A 24,576-nucleotide genomic window follows, 5' to 3' on the forward strand; every position below is an offset into this window, starting at 1 on the left:
AGATTCTTTTCCCAGATAGGCCATTACTGAGTATTGAGTAGAGTTCCCTGTGCTATACAGTAGTTCCTTATTAGCTACCAATGTTATATATAGTAGTGTGTATATTATATATAGTAGTGTGTATATTTCAATCCCAATCTCCCAATTTATTCCTCCCCACCTTACCCCGGTAACCATAAGTTTGTTTTCTACATCTGTAACTCTATTTCTGGTTTGTAGGTAAGTACATTTGTACCCTTTTTATTTTATTTTTTTTGCGGTATGCGGGCCTCTCACTGTTGTGGCCTCTCCTGTTGTGGAGCACAGGCTCCCAACGTGCAGGCTCAGCGGCCATGGCTTACGGGCCCAGCCGCTCTGCGGCATGTGGGATCTTCCCAGACTGGGGCACAAACCCGTGTCTCCTGCATCAGCAGGTGGACTCTCAACCACTGCACCACCAGGGAAGCCCTGTACCCTTTTTTTAGATTTCACATATAAGCAATATCATATGATATTTATCTTTCTCTGTCTGACTTCACTCAGTGTGATAATCTCTAGGTCCATCAATGTTGCGGCAAATGGCATTATTTCGTTCTTTGTTATGGCTGAGTAATATTCCATTGTATATATGTACCACATCTTGTTTATCCATTCCTCTGCTGTTGGACATTTAGGTTGCTTTTATGTCCTGACTATTGTTAAGTAGTTCTGCAATGAACATTGGGGTGCATGTATCTTTTTGAATTATGGTTTTCTCCAGATATATGCCCAGGAGTGGGATTGCTGGATCATAGGGTAGCTCTATTTCTAGTTTTTAAAGTAATCTCCATAGTGGCTGTACTAATTTATACTCCTCCTAACAGTGTAGGAGGGTTCCCTTTTCTCCACGTCCTCTCCAGCATTTATTGTTTGTAGATTTTTTGATGATGGCCATTCTCACTAGTGTGAGGTGAAAATAGTACATTCTTATGGGGATGTATTTCAAAGGGTTCTTTGAAAAATTCCCTTAGACATTTCTGGTGATTAAAAAATTGTTTTGTTCTGAATATTAAAGCAAACTGTTCATTTAAAAATTTTTCGGTATTACAGGTATATTGAAGGAAATAAAATTACCTAGAAAAAATTATTTTGGTAAATTTCCTAGGACTTGTGGCAAAGCTGGAGGTAGCTTAAAAATCACAGCTCTTTTCCAAGGGCACTGAACTAGCCAGTTATTCCTGCATAGTTTCTGACACAAAATCTCAACTTTTCTAAGAAATTACTGCTCAAAAAATTTCTTACTATCCTGGGAGGGGGAAAAAAAACCACCTGGTTGAAACTGAAAAGTGAAGTTGTGCTGATTTTGCTTGGCCTGGGACATTTGCGAAAACCTTCCTTCAAAACGTCCACACCTCCTCCTTTCCCACCCTCTGTTTTTTGTGTAAAAGCAGTGCATTTTGTTTATTCTGTGTACCTAGGCGAGGCAAGGTTCCAAGGTTGGCAAGTACAGTCCAGAGTTTTCTCAGCTTGTTTCTAACAGTTCAACTCTCTCCACTTTACTAAAACTTCCTTTATACTTTTGTGACCCTAAAGAGCCTTCCAGTTATAGTGTTGTACATTTAGGTACATTTTGAACTGAAGGCAAAGCTAGCTCAAAGGCATTTTAAAGTGTGAGTAAATTTATTTTTGTTCCCTTTCCTACAAATGAAAGTTTAATGGCTGGCAAAATAGTAATAATAATCCCCTAATCTTTCAACAGTAGTCTTTCATTTGCAAAGTGATTTTTACCCATTATTTCTCAATAATTTTCTTTCTTACCTTAAGTGGAGAGCCCAGGTGGGAAGTCTGAATGTGATGGGAAGCTGAAGATCATCTGGTGCTGCTTCTGGGCATTACTGCCACTATCTTCTCCAGCCCCATCTACCAGTTTGCCTGGAAGAGTAGGAAACTTAGTTTGGCGTAATAATTAAGTGTATGGGCCTTTAAGACAACAAGGCCCAAATTTAAATCCCTGTATTGCCTTTTATAAGCTGTATTATCTAAACAAATTACATAATATTTTTAGCCTCTGTTTCCTGACCTTTATGAAATGAGGCTCATGCTGACTACATGTTCATAAGTAAAATGGCAGTTATGATTATTTCTGAGTGTTTTCTATATCTGTGTATCCTTTTTTTTTTAATTTTTAAATTTTTATTTTTGGCTGTGTTGGTTCTTCGTTGCTGTGCATAGGCTTTCTCTAGTTGTGGCGAGTGGGGGCTTCTCGTTGCACAGCACGGGCTCTAGGCACGTGGGCTTCGGTAGTTGCAGCACACGGGCTCGGTAGTTGCGGCACATGGGTTCTAGAGCATGCGGGCTTCAGTAGTTATGGCGTGCGGGCTCAGTAGTTGTGGCTCGCGGGCTCTAGAGCGCAGGCTCAGTAGTTGTGGCACATGGGCTTAGTTGCTCCACGCATGTGGGATCTTCCTGGACCAGGGCTCGAACCCGTGTCCCCTGCATTGGCAGGTGGATTCTTAAACACTGCGTCACCAGGGAAGTCCGGCATTTGTGTGTACTTGACAGCCTTCATTTGAGCACAGCTGGTGGTTGGGGATGACTGATTTGGAAGCTTGACTTCTCTGACAGCTTTTGAGAAGGTTCTGTCAGAGAAAGTTAGTTTCTTCTGTTTCTTTGACCAGAGGTGGACTGTGTGTCTCTGGAAGAACCACCTTCTTTCACTAGGCACCCAGCTTCAGGGGAGCATTGAAGGAGGAAGGAGTCATTTGCTGGCCAGCATGGCCAGTCAGCTGTTTCTAATCATCCCCAGGTTGCTTCACTGCTGGAGCCCAGAATGACTATCATAATCACTTAGTGGGCTCCAGAGATTAGTCAGATTTAGCTGATTACAACCTGTGTCCATGGGGAGTTGTAGAGAGAAGAGTGATAGAGAGGATCTACGTCTGATTTAAATAATTTTAGAATAATTAGTAGTTGCTTGTTTTTTGAATTTTTCTTGTCATTTGTTTTGTAAACATGTCTCCTTGACTAACTGCTGCTGTTAATTATTATTGGATGAATGATTGGATCATAGCTGAGGCCCATTAATTACCACTGGAATAATCCGAGAAGCAGTTTAAAATACAGATTCCTGAGCTTCATTCAAGATGACTGAATCAGATGGATGTGTTAGAGGGGGCAGGCCAGGAAAATATTTTCACAGGCTCCTCAGATGATTGTAATATCAGCCACATTTGGGAACCCCACTGGATTAGAAGATATTTAAAGAACTGTTTAGCTCTTGGAGCTGTGACTTTTAATGAAGATTAAATAGCACAGATATCACTTTACGGTTTTCAAAGTACTACTGCACAGTATTTGATACAGGTCATGATTCTATTAATGTGTGTGTTGATTTACTTTTCATTGTCCTTATTTTCGGTGTATTCATAGTTCAGATCATTCTCTCTCCCTTTACTTTGTTGTTTTGTGTCTGGAAGCTGGAAGTTAGTGGGATATTTCTAAGGGTATCACTGCTTCAAGAAACCTTTAAAATAAACTTGTGAAACACTGTAAATGCATATTTAAAAATATTTTAAACCTTTAAAATAAGTACACACATCACTCACCTCCGTCTGGGAAGGGGCTGGGTTGGCCACTGTCAGCTGTCACACTTTCACCCAGTGGAAGGACTCTACTTTGGGCAGATTGCAAGCACTGCTAATCTACATTCTGCTCTCTCTACAGCCCATACTGTCTAGTTGCCTTACTTTTGATTAACTTTATTGGCTTTAAAAACAAAATGTATAGGGCTTTTATTGAAATGCTTAAGAGCTTCGGTGAAATTTTTATATAGTTGCCATTATTAGCACCCTAGCACTCACACTTTATGTTAGGCTTTTTTTTTTTTTTTAAGATTTATTTATTTATTTAGTTTATTTTTGGCTGCATCGGGTCTTAGTTGTGGCATGTGGGATCTTCACTGAGGCATGCAGGATCTTTTTATGTTTTTTATTTTTTAATTAATTATTTGTGGCTGCGTTGGGTCTTTGTTGCCGCATGCGGGCTTTCTCTAGTTGTGGCGAGCGGGGGCTACCCTTCGTCGCAGTGTGTGGGCTTCTCGTTACGGTGGCTTCTCTTGTTGTGGAGCACGGGCTCTAGGCACTCCGGCTCAGTAGTTGTGCCTCGTGGGCTTAGTTGCTCTGCGGCATGTGGGATCTTCCTGGACCAGGGATCGATCCTGTGTCCCCTGCATTGGCACGTGGATTCTTAACCACTGCACCACCAGGGAAGTCCTAAGGCATGCAGGATCTTTCGTTGCAGTGTGTGGGCTCTTCGTTGCGGCACGCAGGCTTGTCTCTCTAGTTGTGGGGTGTAGTGTTTTCTCTTCTCTAGTTGTGGCGCACAGGCTCCAGGACGCGTGGCTTCCAGAGCCCGTGGGCTCTGTAGTTTGCAGCACGCAGGCTCTCTAGTTGAGGTGCATGAGCTCAGTAGTTGCGGCGCGCGGGCTTAGTTGCCCCGCGGCATGTGGGATCCTAGTTACCTGACTGGGGATCAAACCCACGTCTCCTGCATTGGAAGGCAGATTCTTTTCCACTGGACCACCAGGGAAGTCCCTCTGTTAGGCTTCTGAGTGCCTGCTGAGTTTTTGAGGATTAGGTACAGGGGGATGTGAAGGGGCGTATACTGCTAAGGCTGTCTGGAATGGGTGTGCAGATTTATTTAAACTAGCAGTGATGTTTGTCCTGACAGCAGGGCAGAGGCTTTATTTCCTCCACTTCCTGCTTGCCCTCCCTAGTGTGAAGTGCATGTGAGATGGAATTTTTGTTAGGAATATCAACCATTTTGTTTAAAATAGGTTGAAATACAAAGTTTTGATCAGAAGAACTCATGTTTGTTTATAGATTGGGTTGGCTTATTTTCCTTTCTGATGGATATTTATGCTTGCATGAATATTTCATTGAGTCAAACAAATTAGAGATGTAGAAAGGGAAAGTTGATCATTTCTCTCTCCCAACCACTTTCTCTTAGGGGTAACAGCTGAGTATCTTTTCACACTCATATAACATATATAAACATATATAGATTCCCCACCCTTTAAATAATCTTACTCTTTGTATTATTCTGAAAAATATTTTCACCCGGTTAATATGAACACCCTCTGACGAGTCATTATAAGTAATATATTAGCAGCACCGTGTGACACATACAGATGTTCTGTACTTTATTCAAGCACTTACCTATTGCTGGACATTCTGGGTGCTTCCTCAGGAAGTGTGTGTGTTTGCCATTATTGTTGACCCTTGAACAACTAAGGGGGTTACGGGCGCCATCCCCGTGTGCACTTGAAAATCCGAGTGTAACTTACAGTCATCCCTTGGTATATGTGCTCTGTGTCTGCTGTTCCATATCCTCGGATTCAACAAACCACAAATCATGTAGTACTGTAGTATTTCCTATTGAAAAAAATCCACGTGTAAGTGGACCTGTGCAGTTGAGAGCCATGTTGTTGAAGGATCAACTGTACAAGCAATGCTGTTATAAAATCTTCTACATATACCCTTACAGACTGGTGGATTTATTTCTGTATTCACCTTTCCAAGGGATGTGCTTGTGCAGCCTGTGTTGGTTCTAAAGGTGATCCTTTGTTTGTAGGTCAATGTGCGGAATGGAATGAGCTTGCATGACTGCCTTAGGAAAGCTCTCAAGGTGAGGGGCCTGCAACCAGAGTGCTGTGCAGTTTTCAGATTTCTCCACGAACACAAGGGGTAAGAACTCAAAAGTCAGCCAGCTCTTCCTTCATACTAGTAAGGATTTCCTAGCTTCAAATAATAAGTGTTTCCATAAAAAAAAATTGTACTCGCTTCCTATAGAATAGTGAATATTTGAATACCCTTGTTTATAAAGAGACAATTCAGAAAAATAAGATACCAAGAACTTGAAAATTTTGCTTGAACATTGCATTGGAATATAAAGTACATGTTAGTTGTTGGGTAGTGTTTCCATAGAAGGAAACAGTAATGTCAGATGGTATGTTTCTCGAGAGCAAGAATTTTGTGTTTGCTATAATGCAGTTAACAGAGTGGGTACTCAGAAAGTGTTTCATTATTATTTATAGTTAAAGAATACTGTCTTTAAGAGATTAACTTTTATAATTCACTCATTTTTATTCAGTTAATATTTACTGAATCCCAGCAGTTTGACAGATACAGGGCTAAAAGATGCAGGGGAATTTCTGCTTCAAGGAGGATCAGTGTAGTTCATCCTATTCCTAATGGTGGGAGCAAGATAGAGGCATCGCCTCAAAGTCTAGGAGTTATACCCCGTAGCATCAGAGCCATCTGTGACTGTTACCTGTTACTGTTTCCCCCCAAATCTGGGATAACAACCTTAATTTTACGTTCTTCTTGCAAAGTGCTAGTTCTGTTATTGATCTTTAGCTTACATCTTTTATATTTCAAGGGGCTCCCTAGTTTGAGAGACTAGCCTAGGTAATGAGTACTCAAAATGTTGCCAGAATTTGGCTCCCTGTTCACTGATGCCGAATAAAAATACGGAGACAGAGATTTGGAAGATAAGAAATAGAGAAGCTTTTTATTTTCTTTGCCTGGCAAAGGGAAGACACAGCAGGCTAGCGCCTCAAGAACTGAGTCCCCCTGTCCTGGGGAATTACAGGGGATGTTACAGGTGGAACTAGCAGTCCAGGGTAAGAGATAAGGGTGAAAGTGGTGAAGGTCTTGTATTCTTCTTGCAGTATTTTAAAACAGTCACCGTTGGCATCAGGCAGTCTGGTAATTGGGTCCATTTATCTCTGGGTTATCAGCCAGGTGACCTACTTTATGAATGTAAACATCTACAAGGGGTGATTTGCTACAAGAGAATGCAGCCAGAATAAATGCCAGGTGCAGGGAACAATTTATATGGAATCAGAGAGTAATTAGCTTTGTTTAGCTTTGTGAAGGACAAGTCTAGCTACAAGTGTTTGTTAGTAGTAACAGCTAAAGAATAACCAAGATTGCTTAACTCTTTCAGTCCTGTTTATGCTGTTTTCCCAGCCTGTTCATTGTTTATTTTCCTTCTTTATCAGAAAAGTTTCATTTCTATTTTTGCTGCAACAAAAAGGGTGAGCATAAATTCATCTGTTTATGTTATTCCTCTCAGCTTAGGGGCTTTTTGCTGAAGTGCAAAATCTTTGAAGCAGATGCCAGTTTTATGTGGGTACAGTCCCAAGTTGGTCCCCAAGCCAGTGCCTGGCGCTCCCTAAAAACTAGAGAGACTCTGAGACAGTGAGGGGCTTGAGCCACTCTTGTCCACGCTGTATTTGTTTGAAGCTACCCTAGGTTCTCTTTTGGATGGATGGCACCTCAAGACTGATCAGGAAACAGGACTGACCCTCTCCCTCTTCATTAGGGCAAAACAGGACTTTGGAGTAATGTTGTGTTTCCCAGAGCTTGTATAGGGAAGTATATTAAGGGATGGATTATTTCCTGCCATATAATGAGAAAGATGGCTCTAATAGGCTTCTCGAAGGTGAAGGGAGAGGTTAGAATGGTGCTGTATATGTGGTGTTCTCTCCCTACCTGAGAATATTCTTCCTTCAGGAAATGGGCCAGATAAACTAGATAAGACATGAGGAAGGAACTGGGAATTAATTTTTACTTAAATGTACCTATTTTTCTGTCTTGTTTAGGCACAGTAAGAGTGGTTTCAGAGTAAATTTTAAGACAGTTGAGTCATCAATTTATATGTATAGACTCTGCAGACAGTTCTACAGATTTGAGCCCAATCTTCATAGAAAAGTGCCTTTTATTTGTGATTCCTTTCTATTTATGTATTTTCTAGATTGAAGTAGGCTAGTGATTAAATTTTGCTACTGTAGCAATATTTGTAACCCATTTTGTAGGATTTTAGGATTTTTATAGGATTTTAATGTTATAAAGTCCAGTTTATTGCATATTTCCTTTATCATGAGATTGTTTTATTTCATTGTTTAAAAAAAAATTTATTCTAATAGTACAAGCTTTGGAGTCTGACTGACCTGGATTCCAAATAGGCCCTTATACTCTGTGTGTGGCCTTGAGCAAGTTACCTTCTTAGAGCCCCATTTCTCTCATTTCTAAGATGGGGATAATAATGTCCACTTCATAGGTCTTTTGTTTTTTCATATTTATTTGGGTGTACTGGGTCTTAGTTGTGGCAGGCGGGCTCCTTAGTTGCGGCATGCGAACTCTTAGTTGCAGCATGCATGTGGGATCTAGTTCCCTGAGCAGGGATCAAACCCAGGCCCCCTGCATTGGGAGCACGGAGTCTTATCCATTGCGCCACCAGGGAAGTCCTTATAGGTTTGTTGTATGAATTAAATGTCAGTGTTGTATGGGATTTAAGTTAAGTTTTATGTTTAGGTAGCATGAGCTAAATGGTAGCTGTTGTTATTACTGGTATTCAACTCTTGCACCTAATTTAAGTATTTCCCTTTCATATTATGTTTTTTAAAATCCTCTTTAGTAAAAAAGCACGTTTAGATTGGAATACTGATGCTGCCTCGTTGATTGGAGAGGAACTTCAAGTAGATTTCCTGGATCATGTTCCACTCACAACACACAACTTTGTAAGTTGCAGATCTCTTCTCTCTTTGTGGTATGCTGGGTGCTTTGGCTGGCACAATAGGAATTTCTCAGAGATAATAAGTATATATGTTGTTGGATTGTTTAAAGCTGTGCCATTGTTTACAGTAAAGCAATTTAGGTGTCATTAGATCACAGATGTACTTTAATTTCTGTGTATGAATTTTACAAATGTTGGAAGTGTGATTCTCCATTCTAATAAAACCTCTTGGGGGTCAAGAAGGAAATTATTTTGTTTTTTATTCAGTATAATTTACACCTGTGTTCTTGTTCCAGGCTCGGAAGACCTTCCTGAAACTTGCCTTCTGTGACATCTGTCAGAAGTTCCTGCTAAATGGGTTTAGATGTCAGACTTGTGGCTACAAGTTTCACGAGCATTGTAGCACCAAAGTACCTACTATGTGTGTGGACTGGAGTAATATCAGACAACTCTTGTAAGGCATTGTTCTTTTTTCAAAGAATATAAGGGGGCAGGGAGATATAAACCCCTTTTGAGGATGCATACTGTATATTTGACTGACAAGTCTGGGTTTTAGACTTATTAAATGAATTATCATGATCTAGAAACGATCTACTTTAGAAACATGACAGTTCTGAAACTAGCAAGTTTGTTTTTTTTTTTTTTTTTTTTTTAACTAGCAAGTTTTAAGGTGGTATATAACACTCTGAAACGAGGTGGTAGGAGTATTACCTGTCAAACAGAGATTGATATACTGTCCTTCAGTAAGGTAAAGAGCAGAGGGATATGAACCCCCCCCCCCCGCCCCAGATTGTTTTTACTAGGTTGCTAGTAGACAGTACTCTGTCTACTCTTAAATAACACTGAACAGACCTCTGACATCGAGAAGGAGCAGAAAGTGTGGTTGGTGCTGTTTTCTTCACCTCAAACTAGGGAAAACATTAGTCTTAAAATGATATTACAGTAAACCTTAAAAAAACACATGTATCCCTCAGGAGACAAACCAGTTACTAAAATATATTCCATATAGACAAACTGGTTTTTTTTAAAGGTTTAAATTAAAAGTTACATATTCCAAAGAACCTCTTAAAAACTATTAACAGGGATATGAAAAGTCAAAGGTGAACTTTTATCCTATTTTGAAGGTACCAGAAAAACTAAGGGAATGTTATCATTAAACTACCATGGGAACATCTTTTTTGCTTACGTGGTAGTCATGTGTTGCTTTTGCAAAGAGAGCTTGGGTAGCATAAACAGCACAAACTTTGGAGTCCAGCAGACATTGGTCAAAATCTCAATGTTGTCATTAACTATCTGTAATCCCCTCTGAGCCTCAGCTCACTCATCTGAAAAACGGGGGTATTACCATGGTTGCAGTGTTTTTTTTGTTTGTTTGTTTGTTTTTTTTTTTTTTTTTTGCGGTACGCGGGCCTCTCACTGTTGTAGACTTCCGTTGCGGAGCACAGGCTCCGGACGCGCAGGCTCAGCGGCCATGGCTCACGGGCCCAGCTGCTCCGCGGCATGTGGGATCCTCCTGGACCAGGGCATGAACCCACGTCCCCTGCATCGGCAGGCGGACTCTCAACCGCTGCGCCACCAGGGAAGCCCTGCAGTGTTCTTTTGAGGCTTAACTGAGATAACATGTGAATTTACCGGGCACCAAGTGCTCATCTCATGGAGGGAAGATGCCCAGTTAATGTTAATATCACTTTTCCTCTTATTTATGACTTTTGATGCTGAAGGTGATCTATCCTTCATATTTCTGTCTTTTCATTTGTGTGTTTCCAAGACAGAATGTTTCTGAAAAGCTCTACGTGATATAGGTTATGAATTGCCCTACTCTAGCTTAAAAGAACACATTATTTTGATATGGCTGGACATTTGGCCAGTATTCCCTAGAAATGCACACTAGAGACTCTGTGCTCATTGGCCGGTCAAGATTGTTCACATTCTGTAGTCATTCAAACCCAGTCACTTAGGTACCCCCTTACCCTGGCGGGTAGCCTGAAATGGTCCAGTAAAATGTGACTAGGAAAAGTTGAGTTTGAGTAGCTGTGAGTTTGCAAGGCCACGCAGACTGACTGTAAAATTACTACTGCAAGTCTATAAACCAGTCTTCCTCTGATTTCATTTAGGCTGTTCCCAAATTACACTGTTGGTGATAGTGGGATCCCAGTACTGCCTTCTTTGACAATGCGTCGGATGCGAGAGTCTGTCTCCCGGATGCCTGTTAGGTATTTTTTTTTACCTACTGCTTTTCTTTTGGAAAGTTTTATTGGGGCAGGTGGGATTGAAAGCATGAATACAAGAGTTCCCTTGCGTTCCCTCCTTTCTCTGTGTAAACCCTTTGCTGCTTCTGTGGAACTCAGCATTGACGTTAGAGCAAAACAGAACTTTTTCTCTGTGGTCCTCTAGTTCTTAAACTCTGGAAAGTGACTCTGACTACAATTTATTCTGTTATCCTAGCATGTCCCTTGTATCTCATTACATTTTAAAGAGTTTGAGATTTTGCCTTCCTCAGTATGCAATGAGCCTCAGGGAAAGCATCCCAAAACGATATACAATGGTTGGGTAAGAATAAAACCCTCAACTTTGAAGTGCTTATTATGGCCTTGCATTGCTAAAACCATGGTATTGGATTGGCCAAAAAGTTCGTTCGAGGTTTTCCATAACATCTTACGGCAAAACCTGAACGAACTTTTTGGCCAACCCAACATTGAATAAACTGCTATCTTGAAAAGAATCTAATTAGATTTTTAATATAAATATCTGTTTTAATGTGCCTGTGAGTTTGCACATAATTTGTCTTTACTCTGTTTTCCAGCTTTAAAATCAGAGTTTGGTTGAGTGCACATGCCTTACTGTTACACATGAATTTGGAATCTAAAATAAATCTACATCTTTGTCCAAAATATCTGACTTTAATTTTTATATAATCATATAATATTTACTAGCCTTTGTAAGACTCATGGAAATTGTTAAAGGCAGTATATCTCAGAACAAGGAATTTGTACCGAAGTGATATCTGGATATATTTGTATATGACTTTTATTTTTCTTGATAATTTGAAAAGCAAACCTGACCGAAAAACTGTACTTGCTTCTGAAGATTTAGGTAGAAGAAACCAGGCCTCTGAAGGCATTAATGTTGAATTGCCTGGAAAGGCAATTGCGATAGAGCAATTTCTCTTAGAAAAAAAGTCTTTTATCTCTTGAATCTATGCATGGTGCTACTTGAATCTAAACAAAACTCCCGAGTAATCTTTGGAGCAGATAATGAAAATGTTATACTTAATGCGTGTTCCCAGTTTGGTTGGTGGGAGAGTGGCGTTGGGTAAAAGAGGCCAGTGATAAATTTCACGGTTAGGTATTGAAACCTAAAAACTGAATTCACATTAATTGATTTTGTGAGCTGTTTACGGGGGGGAGAGTGCACAGTGGATAAAATGCTGGCCTGTTTGCAGACATGCTTGGCAGATCTAACCGTCTATTAAAAAATCTTCCTTAAAGTTTTCTAATTTAGTCTCTAAATTAACCTGGGCAAGTTCCATCTAGCTTTAGTAGGGGGTAGTATTGGTTGACAAATGCTAATCTGTTCTTTCCCAGAGATGGTCTAAAAATTCGGAGTATCCTGTAGAGGTGATTTATTAAATAGAAGAAAACTTATAACGTATCATTTCTTTTCACATGAATTCTGAGCACATATATTATTTACTTTTTAAAAATTTGCATGCAAAGGCATCTAAACAGAAGAAACAGAAAATAGGTAGTTGAAAGACTTTACCAATACAGAGGCCTGAGTGTCAACCATGGAATTTTCTTTCTCCTTTTCACCTAGTTCCCAGCACAGATACTCCACACCCCACGCTTTCACATTCAACACCTCCAGCCCCTCCTCTGAAGGTTCCCTCTCCCAGAGGCAGAGGTCGACGTCCACACCTAATGTCCACATGGTCAGCACCACCTTGCCCGTGGACAGCAGGATGATTGAGGTAATAGGGTCCTTTGCGGGTGGTGAAGAGTGTCAGTTATTTGGGTGGGGTTGATGGTTGTGTCAAGAGAGTTTTGGGTTTCAGACCTGATAAGGAATGTTGCAGCACTTTGTCAGGTCTCTGGACTTTTTGAATTTCTTATTCACTGCATCTTGAGACCAGCTTAATTAATCTGGTTGGTATATCATTCAAATGGAGAACTGAAACTTCCGGAAGAAATGTTAACATTTGAACTGATTGTTTCCATGTTAGATTTGAATAGGATTTCAGTGAGCTAGTGAATAAGATACATAAAGAGTAGTTTCTTTTTCATGTGGCAAAGAAAATAATAGTGATAGAGAACTACAAACTCTCTGAAAGACTTTTAAGTGATTTTATTTAGAAATAAGAGGGTGGAGTCACAGGATTTTAATAAGCAGGTATTTAGGAAGATATAAATGCGCAAAGCTAGTGTTTTCAAACTGCTTTTTCTTTTCTTGGCTTTATTGTATGTTCTGTTTGGTTTGCTTTCTAGTTCATCTTTATTAACAACTGAATACACTTAAAATACTTCCTTTGTTCTTTATTCTTCTTATTTCTCATTGCTTTGGACTAGAATAACAGCCTGAATGCTTCTCCCAGGGCGTGGTCCAGACGATTTTGTTTGAGGGGAAGAGTAGGTATTCTTCTTCATGCCTTTGCTTTCTTGTAAAGTAGCAGGATTGCTAAGACTGTCAGACAGTAGCCTGTCAAAAATGAAACAATCACTAAATTTTATGTTTCTTGTCAGACTTGGTCTCATGTTTTCTTTTTTTGGCAATAGCATATTTGGGAATAAAAAAATAACTTTATGTGGTATTGTTGATAGGTGAAATCAGTTTCTCAAGTGAGATTTTGAGGCCAAGGGTATTAAAAAATTTTTTAAAAAATCATTTTCAACTAAAGACTAATGCTAGATTTGTTTAGTTGTTACTCAACAGCATCACTATTCTATTTATATTTTGTTTAGAAACAAAATATGTCAGTTTGGTTGGTATGCCCTGAAAATCCTTTGATAAGCTTTTATCAAAGACAGCTGTGCTCTATCTACATCATGAATTGTTCCTTGAAAAACCTCAGGGCCACCCACTACCTCAGGCACAGCTTACGTACCTCAGTCAGACCTCAGATCATTTTCGACATACTTGTCCTACTGATCAGATGTGGGAGGGGCTCAACAAAAGAGTTGGCTTTCGAATGTGGGGCCTAAACTTGTCATTTGGGGGCACTTTGGTTATCACAAGATTATTGTGAGGGGGTCATGTGTATGCAAGCTATGAGTTTTATTGTCTCTATTGTATTGTCACTAGCCCTGATAATAATACAGTAATATACCAGTTACTTTTCTTCTGATATGTGATTTAGTCCTGTATAAACACTGATACTTAGAGGGAACATGAAAAGTGAAAATTCTTGAAGTTTTATTATAGAATAACTAGCACATCTGTGGTGCTTAATCCTCTCTGTACTTTAGAAGCAGACCAAATTTTGATTCCTGTTTTTTAAAAATCACATATGATTCAGCATTTTAAAAGTACACTTTCTTGCTTTGTTTAAACCATCTTAGTTCTCTTTAATATTTAGATTTCGAGATGATGATAAATCAGTCCAACTGTAGAAATTAGCACAGAATTAAGTATGAGGTATGTAAGTGGATACAGGGAAGAAAATTATGACATTAAGAAAAAATCCTAGTGCATGGGAATGTACTTCTGGTCAGTAAAAATACATTGTGCCACGCTTTGACTAAAAACAAAGAATAGATTAGTTGAATAATAAAGCTACAGCTGCTAAATATTCTACTGAAATTCAAGTTATTTTGGACAAAGTTTTGTCTACCTGGCAGTCATCCTGTCATACTCAAAAGCATGCAGATTCCTAGGTTTCCCACCTTCCCTCCCAGACATACTTAAATCAGTCCTAGTGGGGTGGAGGGGCTTGGGAATCTGTATTCTTAAACACCTCTCCTGGTGATTCTGAAGACTGGCCAGGTTTGAGAACCCCAGAACCAGGCTTTATTGGTAAATTCTGAAGATGTTTGGGTGGGGCTGCGAAAGTGGGGGAGGCGCAGCTTGGCCTGTGATTCTTCTTATCTCTTGTAAAGATGTCATAGAGTGTGAGCATTCTGGTAACAGTTGTGTGAAAAAAAGGATCCTGTCTTTACTGTGGTTACACAAAGAAAACAGAGTAAGACTTCCAAGAGAAATAATCCTCTTTGAGGATATGGGGACCAAGTGTTTTTCAATTATTGTTATTTATATACTCCAAGTGAGGATTTATAAAAATGAGGATTTAGGTTTCATGGAGAGCCCTGTGATTTAAACTGTTCCAACTAAACAGTTTAATAAATTCTAAAGGTAGCCTTTGACCTCTCACCTGAGTAGAATGTAACTAGTTTCAGAGCTTACCCATAAGATCTGAGGAGCATTTTGTGATGAATGAGCTCATGGCTGAGATCTGTGGGTGGTGATTTTTAGTTCTGTTTCTGCCACCTACTGGTTGTGTGACACTCGCCATGTTCCTTTATCTGTTCACGTGTTTTCATATCTGTAAAATGTAGGTTTTAGATTAGGGGATTTACGGTCCTTCCAGCTTTCTATGGTTTTAGGTTTGGATAAAATATGTAGTCGTGGTGCTTACCCATAGCAAATCCAACTCCTAGAGGAGTAACAGTGAACTTGCCACTGAACCCCTCATTAAAAATATTTTATTATTATTTTTTTGAGCTTCAGTGGAGCAAGATCCCCAACCACTGGAAGGATCTCACCTTGATAGTAACTTTGCCAGCCTTCCTTTAAAGAGTATCAGTCTGCAGTGTGCATTGCTTTCTAGAGAGAAAAAAGAATGCTGCTTTATTGTATATGAGAAATTAGCATCAGTCCTCCTAATATTTGATGATAACGATCTTGGAGATATTGGCCACAGACATTTGATGAATTTAATCAAAGAAAAGTTAGAGTATGTAATTAGACCTTTGGTGTTTTAGAGATTTTATAATCCACTTTGCTCCTGTAAATCCTTCTCCCTTTCCCTCCCCCAGAGAACATCTTTTCTAGTGCAGAAATTGACCAGCTTTCCTTTTCTGTTTCAGGATGCAATTCGAAGTCACGGTGAATCAGGTACTTGTCTAAGTCATTTAGCAAATAGTCATGGACTTTTTCTCTTTATGCTGTGCACCTTCTGTTGGCTTACCCATGTGTGAATTCTGTTTGTCTTGTCTATTAAGCCTCACCTTCAGCCTTGTCCAGCAGTCCCAACAATCTGAGCCCAACAGGCTGGTCACAGCCCAAAACCCCTGTGCCGGCACAGAGAGAGCGGGCACCGGGATCCAGCACCCAGGAGAAAAACAAAATTGTGAGTATGGTTAACAGTACCTCTTGCATGTTAGGGTTCAATAAGAAAAGCTTAGTCAGAAATGAGAATGCCTTTAATTTTAGGGTTGGGGGGCTCTAATTAAATGAATACATTATAAATATCAATGCCATTTTTGGCATGCTTACATTGGAAAACTTGCTGGTTTGTTGCAAGGCAGGGCACAACTAAAACGGTATTTTCTCAAAAGACAAAAACTGGAATTATAGTTAATATGTCTATCTTTAAAAGATATGGGAATGGATGGAGTTGGGTTGATCTTTTCTTTGACACCCTCGTTAAACAGACTTTTAACAGTCCGTGGAGTATAACAGTGATCTCTGCTTGTTTTAGAGGCCTCGTGGACAGAGAGATTCAAGCTATTACTGGGAAATAGAAGCCAGTGAAGTGATGCTCTCCACTCGGATTGGGTCAGGCTCCTTTGGGACTGTTTATAAGGGCAAGTGGCATGGTAAGTCTGGGGCCCTTCCTTTACTACCAGGGTGAAGTCACGTTTCAGTCCAGAGAGGGCCAGGCAGGCTCACAGCAGCACTCTCCAAGGGTACTTGATTGCATCTGAAGATTGAACTTAATGGTATCTCAGTGACGTTTCATACTGTTCTGAGACTCAACAATGCTATAATTGGTATGAAAACGTTTCCAGGATAATGAGAAATTGGTGAAAAAGAGTTGAGCACCATAGTGAAATGTCACAGTCTCTTATAAACTGATTAAATACAGTGTGCGCCTGGGAGGAACATGCTTTGAAGCTCCTTAAATGTGTTTAAGAGTCTGTTGCTATTAGGAGGGGCATGGATTCTGGAAACCTAAAACTGGAAAGGACCTTAGAGATTTTACATGCCAGAAAACCAAGGTCCCCAAGAGGGGGAACTCACATACCCATGGTCAAACAGTTGTGCACAGGAAAGCCAGGAGCCTCCTAAAACCGATTTTCTTTGCTCTGCCCTGGGATTGGTTGTGGGAATCTCTATCAAACAGGAATGCACAGACTTAATTCTTGAATCTGTGGGGACTTGACATTCTTATTTTAATGGAAACACTTTGTCACTTGGAAGAAACTTTCTATTTTAAGGTCTGTAGCCAAAGCTTCTGTATTTTGTCAACATACTTAACATTTCTGTCAGGTTTTTAATGCCTCTGGCTTTAGGATGTCAGCCAGAAACTGTTTTCTGGAAAATGCTACATGTTCCCCAAAAGACATCTCTTCTAAATTCAGATTTTAATAAAGCAAACAACAACAACAAAACCCCACACAAAACCTAGGGTGCCTAGATGCCTGTGTTTCTACTTTGGATGCCACCGTATTCATCTTTATACATAAATGGACAAAGTTATGAGCATAAAATACATTAGAGCATTAAAATTCAAGTTGTTAAAAACTGAGAAACACTGTGGATTTTCCACTTATAACTAATCATCTGACAAATTTCTCGTTCTTTGCAGGAACTGGCAAAGAACTGAACGTTTGTAGATACATGTAGGGTGATTCCTTTTCTTTCAAAAATTGCGTCTAATATACTACTGGCCTGCCTCCTGGGTCACTGAGAAATTATGCTGTTGCAGAATATTTTCTACATAGATGTCATAAATGTCTTGGTGATCCCTTAGAAAAGAAAAACACAATTTTGTGAGATTGAGTGCTTGTATCTGAGACAAGAAGGCTGTAAGTAATTGCAGGAAGTGGAGCAGAAAACACTGCTTTTAATGCTTCCATTAGGAGCATTTTATCATTTTTATCCGTTTTTAAGCCTCAGCTAAAAGCCAATACATGCAGTTTAAGTTGCGCCCAAATTTAAGCTTCCTCTGATTGAGCACTTTTATTTGGGGGTTCGTAGTTTTTCAGAGCATTAGATTTGCACAGTACTGCCTTGAGCTTCCGTTTTGTCTCAATCTCGAACTTTTAAACGATGGTAAGGAGATGTATCTGCTATAGTGTTCCTTCCATAAAGACAACTGGCAGGATGTAGCTAACATCTAATGCTTTAGGATTCTACTTTTTCTAATTTAAGAGTGTCAGAAGTCAGAGGAGCGAGGAGCAGTGGACTTTTAGCCCCTCAGAAAGCAAGCTGTGGTCTGTGAATGAAGAGGAAAATGAGAGAGTCAAGGAAAGCGTAATTTCTAGATTGAGTATTTTGTGCTATATTTGCTTCCTTTTTTTTTCCCCCGTTGCTTTTCTGATTCCTATATATAATAGAACGTTTTATTCAATTTATTAAAAATTACAGCTGTTTTGGTGTCCCCCCCCCCCCCCCCCCACCGATTCTGCCCGTCGGCTGTGAACAGAAAAGGTCTTAAAGCAGCCAAAGTGGAGGCCTCAGATCCGTGAACTAATCAGCGCACTTACCTTATGTACGGAAGAGACCCTTTTGGGCCCAAGTGCAGAGTGTCCTTTGGGGCATGAATTTGGGGTCTGATTTGGCAGCCTCTGCTAATTACAAACAACACATTAAAAGAGATGAATATAGCAGTTGAAGCTGTCAGACTGTTAGCAGCGAGGTCACTTACAGCATGAGAAGAAGGCAGCAACCCCTTCAAGAGCAGATCCCCAAACCTGGGAACACTCTTGGGCCACAGTGTGAAGTCAGCAGCCTGGTATAACCATCTATGGGGATCCCCAGCCCAGCCTAAGGCTGAGGTTTGTCATTTTGACTGAGTCAATAAGTAGTGGAGGAATGGTGTTCATTCTATTTCCGTTCTAGAAAGCAGGGGTGTGTATAATAAGTTTTAGACAATCTCAGATGATTAAAGCAGGGAAATTAATTGGTGTTTAAAAAGGTAAAAACAGGGCTTCCCTGGGGGGCAGTGATTGAGAGTCCGCCTGCTGACGCAGGGGACACGGGTTTGTGCCCCGGTCCGGAAAGATCCCACATGCCGCGGAGCGGCTGGGCCCGTGAGCCATGGCCACTGAGCCTGCGCATCCGGAGCCTGTGCTCCGCAACGGGAGAGGCCACAACAGTGAGAGGCCCGCGTACTGCAAAAAAAAAAAAAAAAAAAGGGTAAAAACATTTGAAATTCACCAGTGATAATAGCTCTTCCTTCTTCAGTGGTAGATGAATAATATTAATATCTTATTAAAAACATGATACCCAATAGCCATGTATCTTAACTTGTTTGTACTACATTTGCCTCTGACTTTACTATGAAGGGAAAGTAAGAAGTTCTGGTTTGACAAATAATGAGTACTTCCTGTAGTTATTAAGCAGTGTTGCTGAATGCCTATTGCATGGAATGCTGGAGAGGTGGACTTAGTCATGATGTGCTTGGTGCCGAGGACTGCTGAGCAACTAAGTCCCCGGTATTCCCTGCTAGAGGCTGTGGCCACTTCCAACTCCAGAGCTTCAAACAGACAGCTTTTCAATTCATAACTTGCCTTGCTGACAGTTGCATCTTAGAATTCACTCATTTCTTCAGCCAGTGTTTCCTGAGCATTCTTCTAATACCGAGCATTTTTCTAGGGGCTAGGAATGAAGCCCTGAGCAAAACAGATAAAAATTCTTTCTCTTACGGAGTTGATATTCTGGTGGGCATAATAACCAAGAAAAGCAAAGGAGATAGTGTGTCCTAAGTGCTAAGGAGAAAAATGGAGGAAAGCAGGTATAGAGTGGCAGGCCTGGTTCATAGTTTTTAGTAGATTGGTTAGGGAGGAGTCTGCTGAGGAAGTGGCATTTGGGAAGCAGCAACAGCAGATGCAAAATGGGCCACTCACCTGGCCTGTCCGAGGAACTCAAGGAGGTCTGAATGGCTTTAGTAGAATGAGAGAGGGAGAGGCTAATAGCAGTGAGGTCTGGGGTGTGGGTTATAAGGTACCATAAAGACTTTGGATATCATTTGGGTGAAATGGGGGTCTCAGATTGTGCAAGACCTTTAGGAGGTTTGCCCAGCCTTGTCCTGAAAACCAGAGTGATAAGAGAGCTCATGAGTTACCTGAAAAGTCATTCTAGCTCTGGGCATTTCCTACCAGTAGAAAACCATTTTGTATAGGAGTTGAAATTGGTTTTCCTATGGAGTTTGCCCATTGTTCCTACCAGACTGAATCGCTGGTATGGCAGTCCTTGGAGGGTACACATACAAATGAGGCTGTGCTGTAACACAGAGTATGGTCTCTGGGTTTGAGTAAGAAAGCGCACATAATCTGCTACCATAACTGTTAACCGTGAGCTGCCTGGCCTCTGGATCCCTATGGTGCCATGGGCTCTGTTTTTAGTTTGACCCTGTTCAGTCTTCCCATCAGTGACTTGCATGACTCAGGTATTGTGGATGACTTACACAGAGGTGTCATGCAGATTTGGATAATAGAATTTGGATTTAGAAAGATGGGAGGATTTGAAGTGTCTATGATGATAGAACAAAGAAAGGATGAACTTTTAACAGGAATAAGTCTTGTTCACGAGTCCAGAAGGTAGAGGCTAGAGGTGGAGGATGTTCAGCTGACAGCAGGTCAGAGCAAGTCACTGTGAACAGGCTTTGGCTGCTGATGGATCATCTGAGGTCTGAGGTTGCATTACTGATCAGGTTCAAAATGGGTGACGCTGAGGGTGAGTTCAGCGATGACTGGAGCATGCCCAGAGAAAAGCTGTGAGAAAGGGAAGGGCTTGCAAAACTAGGCTCATGAACTAGGAAGCAACCCCTTCTGAGGGACCATCCAGCATCTCCCCAAGTCTTTCTTCTGCATCCCTATCTCCAGCCTGTCCCTTTAAACCCCCATCTATTGCCTGGCCATCTCCTGGCCCTTCCTCTCAGTTGACTGCCACATTGAGTCAGTTCACCTTCACAGGGTTTCTTGCCTCCATCTCCTCCTTTTTATCCCTGCTGTCACCAATGTGCCTGCATTGCACCTGCGTTCTTGTAGCAGACTCCTCCTCCCTGGCCTCCCTCCTGTCCTACAGGTGTCAAATCACATGCTATGTTAGAGTTTCCCAATCACAACTTGGCGTTTCTCTCATCCCCCTTACCTCACCTTTGTTCCTGGTGTACCAAGTCTAGAACAGCCCCTTCCTTTGGCTTATATCGCACTTCCTTCAGAAAACTTTTCTATATCCTCTCTGCCAAGGTATTTACTCCCCTCCTCTGTCATCCCCCGACCCCAATCCTGTCTTGGCTCAGACTGCTCCAGAATGGGCAATTATGCAAAAGACTCCTGTCCCTCTACTCAGTCATAAGGAACTTGAGGTTGGGGCTGCATAGTTTACCAGCTGCATCTTCCTAGTTATAAGGTAGCTCTGAATATAGCACATGCAGCTCTGCTATCCAAAGTCAGCAGCACCTTCCAGGCAGCCCTGGGCCCTCAGTAAGTTCATATGCCAGTGAACTGGATAAGAACCAATTTGGAAGCTGCTGCTAAGTGGGGATTTTAGCTTTAGATGATAACAAACAGAGATCACAGGGCAACAGTTAGGGACCTATCATAAGAACCATCCTGTACCATTTGGTGCTCCCCAAAAGTGGAATGAGTGCTCCAGCAGGCTGCAGGGGGGTGCTGCCAAGGGCACATGCTCAGTTGTGGAGGAACTAAGTCACCTCCAAGTGCCACTGAACTTAACTCCTACTTTGTTTGATCATTGTATTTAGTAAAGTTATTTGTCATGAAAAGCTGAGGTCCTAATGGGGCTTCAGGTAATTTACTATCTTTACAACTATTGTAAGTATGACATAACACTTCTGAAAGTGGCTTCTAAATCGGTAGCACCTGTAAAGTAGAATTGATCCCTGGATGTTTCTGCAGTTATATGAAGAGGCTGGTTTTTACTCACAGTGATTGACAGTCAGTAGTCAGTATTTTAGTTAGAAGTACAGCTATTGGAGTCAGACTAGGGTTCTGATCCTGGCTCCAGCACTTTCTTTTGGCTGTATGACTTTGGCCAAGTAACTAAACTTCAGTTTGTTGCTTGTAAGATGAGGACGACAGTATTAACGTCATAGAGCAGCTACGAGGATTAAAGGAGGTAATACCTGTGAGAGCAGACAGTGCCAGGGTATAGTAAGCAATCAGTATCAATCATTAGGATTACTTTCTAACGGCACTGAAGGCCGAGACGCTTAATTTCAATATATGTCTTTGAATTTGTACAAGGGAGCTTCTCAGGTCTCATTGAAATGTGGCTGTTGAGTTTAGCATCAACTGCTTACTAACTGGGCTGCTTCTGGGCCCCAGCCTCCTGGCCCCGAAGACTCAGTATTTGCTGGGCCATTCATATCCATCTGCTGATGTCATCTTCACAGGCCCAGGTTGTGACCTGTCACACATGACCTCAGCGCTGGGGATGCCAGGCTTGACAGGAACAGTTTAAACCAAGCTGGTTCAAGGCCTGTGGGGCGGTATTTTAAGGATAGTAGTATAATCTAATTTTTTAAGCTACTTGATAATTCAGAAATTTGCATAGTATTTGTTCCATCTGTGTAGGTATATGATTTTTGAATAAGTGATTAATTATATCTTCTTCAGATCTAGTGTACATGAAAAATAACAAAGTAAGATCATTCAACTGCACTGACTATAAACTAATTTGCAGGAGATGTTGCAGTAAAGATTCTAAAGGTTGTTGACCCCACACCAGAGCAGTTCCAGGCCTTCAGGAATGAAGTGGCTGTCCTTCGGTGAGTAGAAAGCTGGCCTGTCCCTTGGTGTGGCAGGGGCGGGGCGTGGATGCTGGTACAAGCACCGCAGAGGAAGTAGGCTGCATGGCATCATGACCTGTCTCTGAGGGCTGATGGCTGGGACTGGTGGTGAGTGTTCACTGTGGAGTCCTGTGGTTGAAACAACTCCCTCATGAGTGAAAAGGAGCGGAAGGTTTCTTCCAGCTTATGCGCTTGTTAAGCCTTTAGAAGCACCCCCTTTGATGAGCATACCCCCTTCCACTGCCTCAGGTCTCTGGGCTCACTACGCTGATAGAACAGCCCAGGTTCTACCTCTGGGTTTTGTTTTGACGTAGGGAGAGGTGGGTTCTATTTTCACATTTATTTACAAGAACTCTTTATAGCTAAGTTGCGTTAATTTGGACTTCAAAACCGTCAGTTTTGAAGTCTTTGAGTCACTGTTTACACTTGTAGGAATAAACTGAGTAATGATGGATTCCATAGATGAGGGATCCTTGTGACCCCTGTGGGGAGATTGGTGAATATATGTTGATGAAAGAGAACGTCCTCTGTATTATCAAGGCCAGCACTGAGGGCAGTGACGGCAGCCCCTCTATCAGCTCACAACACCAGCTGGTTCATCAGCAGTCGGCTGTGTTTGCTTTGCTAGCCCCTGGACTGTAAGCATGGGTGGTGTCAGGAACATGCAGGGTCTGGTCGGAGACAGTGGGAAAGCAGACTAGATCTCCCTGTTCTGCAGCAGCGGAAGGTTCAGAGCCTTTCTTCTCTCCTTCCCTCCACTCTCCAGCAAAACCCGGCACGTGAACATCCTGCTCTTCATGGGGTACATGACGAAGGACAACCTGGCAATTGTGACCCAGTGGTGCGAGGGCAGCAGCCTCTATAAACACCTGCATGTCCAGGAGACCAAGTTCCGAATGTTCCAGTTGATTGACATTGCCCGGCAGACGGCTCAGGGAATGGAGTGAGTGATGCGTAGAAAATCTGGGGTCCAAGGATCAACTTGTCCCTAAATCAGAACCAAGATTAGGAAAAGCCAAGCCCGTTAAGTGACTTCTGTGATATTTTTGCACAGCTGGAAATGAACCTGTGTGGTGGGCCAAAGGAACAAGAAATTCAGGTTTATTGCCCAAGCTGAGGCTACCCCCTTAGGGCTCAGATTCAGGTTCCAGCAACCGCCCTTAAAATTCAGCCAGACAGGGGCTTCCCTGGTGACGCAGTGGTTGAGAGTCCGTCTGCCGATGCAGGGGACACGGGTTCGTGCCCCGGTCCGGGAAGATTCCACATGCCGTGGAGTGGCTGGGCCCGTGAGCCATGGCCACTGAGCCTGCGCGTCCGGAGCCTGTGCTCCACAGCGGGAGAGGCCACAACAGTGAGAGGCCCGCGTACCGCAAAAAAAAAAAAAAAAAAAATTCAGACAAACACTCAACACAGTGCGGGTTGCCACCTTCTGGTGGGCATCGTGTCTGAGGTGTAGCCCATCAAGTGTGCTTATTCCACGTAAAGGTTTGATCAGGTGTCACGTTCTGTGTAATTTTTCCTTTTGGAGAATGCTTAAATTAAGGTGATCCATAGCACCTCCATTAAATACTATTGTTTTGGGTCTTTGTGCTTCGACACATTTCTCTGTGAAAGGGGTGTGCGTGTGCGTTTCATTCTTGGCTAAGCCAGGGCAGTGTTTCTCAAACTTTTCCTTTGAAGTACCCCTAATGTGGAGCAGGGGTACCCCTCATACCCCCCCGACAACTAGGAACTTAACTAAAGCTGTGCTTGCAAGTGGTTTATAAAATCTCATGTTGTATTTTTAAAATTCATATGGAATTTGCATTGTGTACATTTCCAGAAATGACTAGTCAGTTATTTTTTAGAGATGAAATTCACTTTTAAAATTCACCCCTTTAAAGTGTACAATTCAGTTTTTTTAGTATATTCATGGAGGTGTAAACCATCACCACTAATTTTAGAAGATTTTCAAGAAACTAGATGAAGTCTTTTGTGTCTGGCTTCTTTCACTTGGCGTGTTTTTGAGAGATTCATCCATGTTGTAGTGTGTATCAGTATTCCATTCCTTTCTATGGCTGAAG

At 41.5% G+C, this 24,576-nt stretch overlaps 1 protein-coding gene across 2 annotated transcripts in view; it reads left to right on the forward strand.

Annotated features, from left to right (window-relative positions):
- Window positions 1-24,576, forward strand: part of RAF1 (Raf-1 proto-oncogene, serine/threonine kinase) — a 73,483-nt gene that overhangs the window by 44,694 nt on the left and 4,213 nt on the right. The window contains exons 3-12 of one of the 2 annotated variants that reach the window (XM_082847646.1): window positions 5,590-5,702; window positions 8,440-8,542; window positions 8,835-8,992; window positions 10,653-10,751; window positions 12,355-12,508; window positions 15,618-15,645; window positions 15,753-15,880; window positions 16,232-16,349; window positions 22,408-22,492; window positions 23,280-23,456. In XM_082847646.1, coding sequence (XP_082703772.1) covers window positions 5,590-5,702; window positions 8,440-8,542; window positions 8,835-8,992; window positions 10,653-10,751; window positions 12,355-12,508; window positions 15,618-15,645; window positions 15,753-15,880; window positions 16,232-16,349; window positions 22,408-22,492; window positions 23,280-23,456 — 1,163 coding nt within the window. The remainder of the gene's footprint in view (window positions 1-5,589; window positions 5,703-8,439; window positions 8,543-8,834; window positions 8,993-10,652; window positions 10,752-12,354; window positions 12,509-15,617; window positions 15,646-15,752; window positions 15,881-16,231; window positions 16,350-22,407; window positions 22,493-23,279; window positions 23,457-24,576) is intronic. The other variant, XM_082847647.1, reaches the window with a different exon arrangement.

This window comes from Leucopleurus acutus, assembly GCF_964270905.1.
Source record: "Leucopleurus acutus genome assembly, chromosome: 10".
Lineage (NCBI taxonomy): Eukaryota > Metazoa > Chordata > Mammalia > Artiodactyla > Delphinidae > Leucopleurus > Leucopleurus acutus.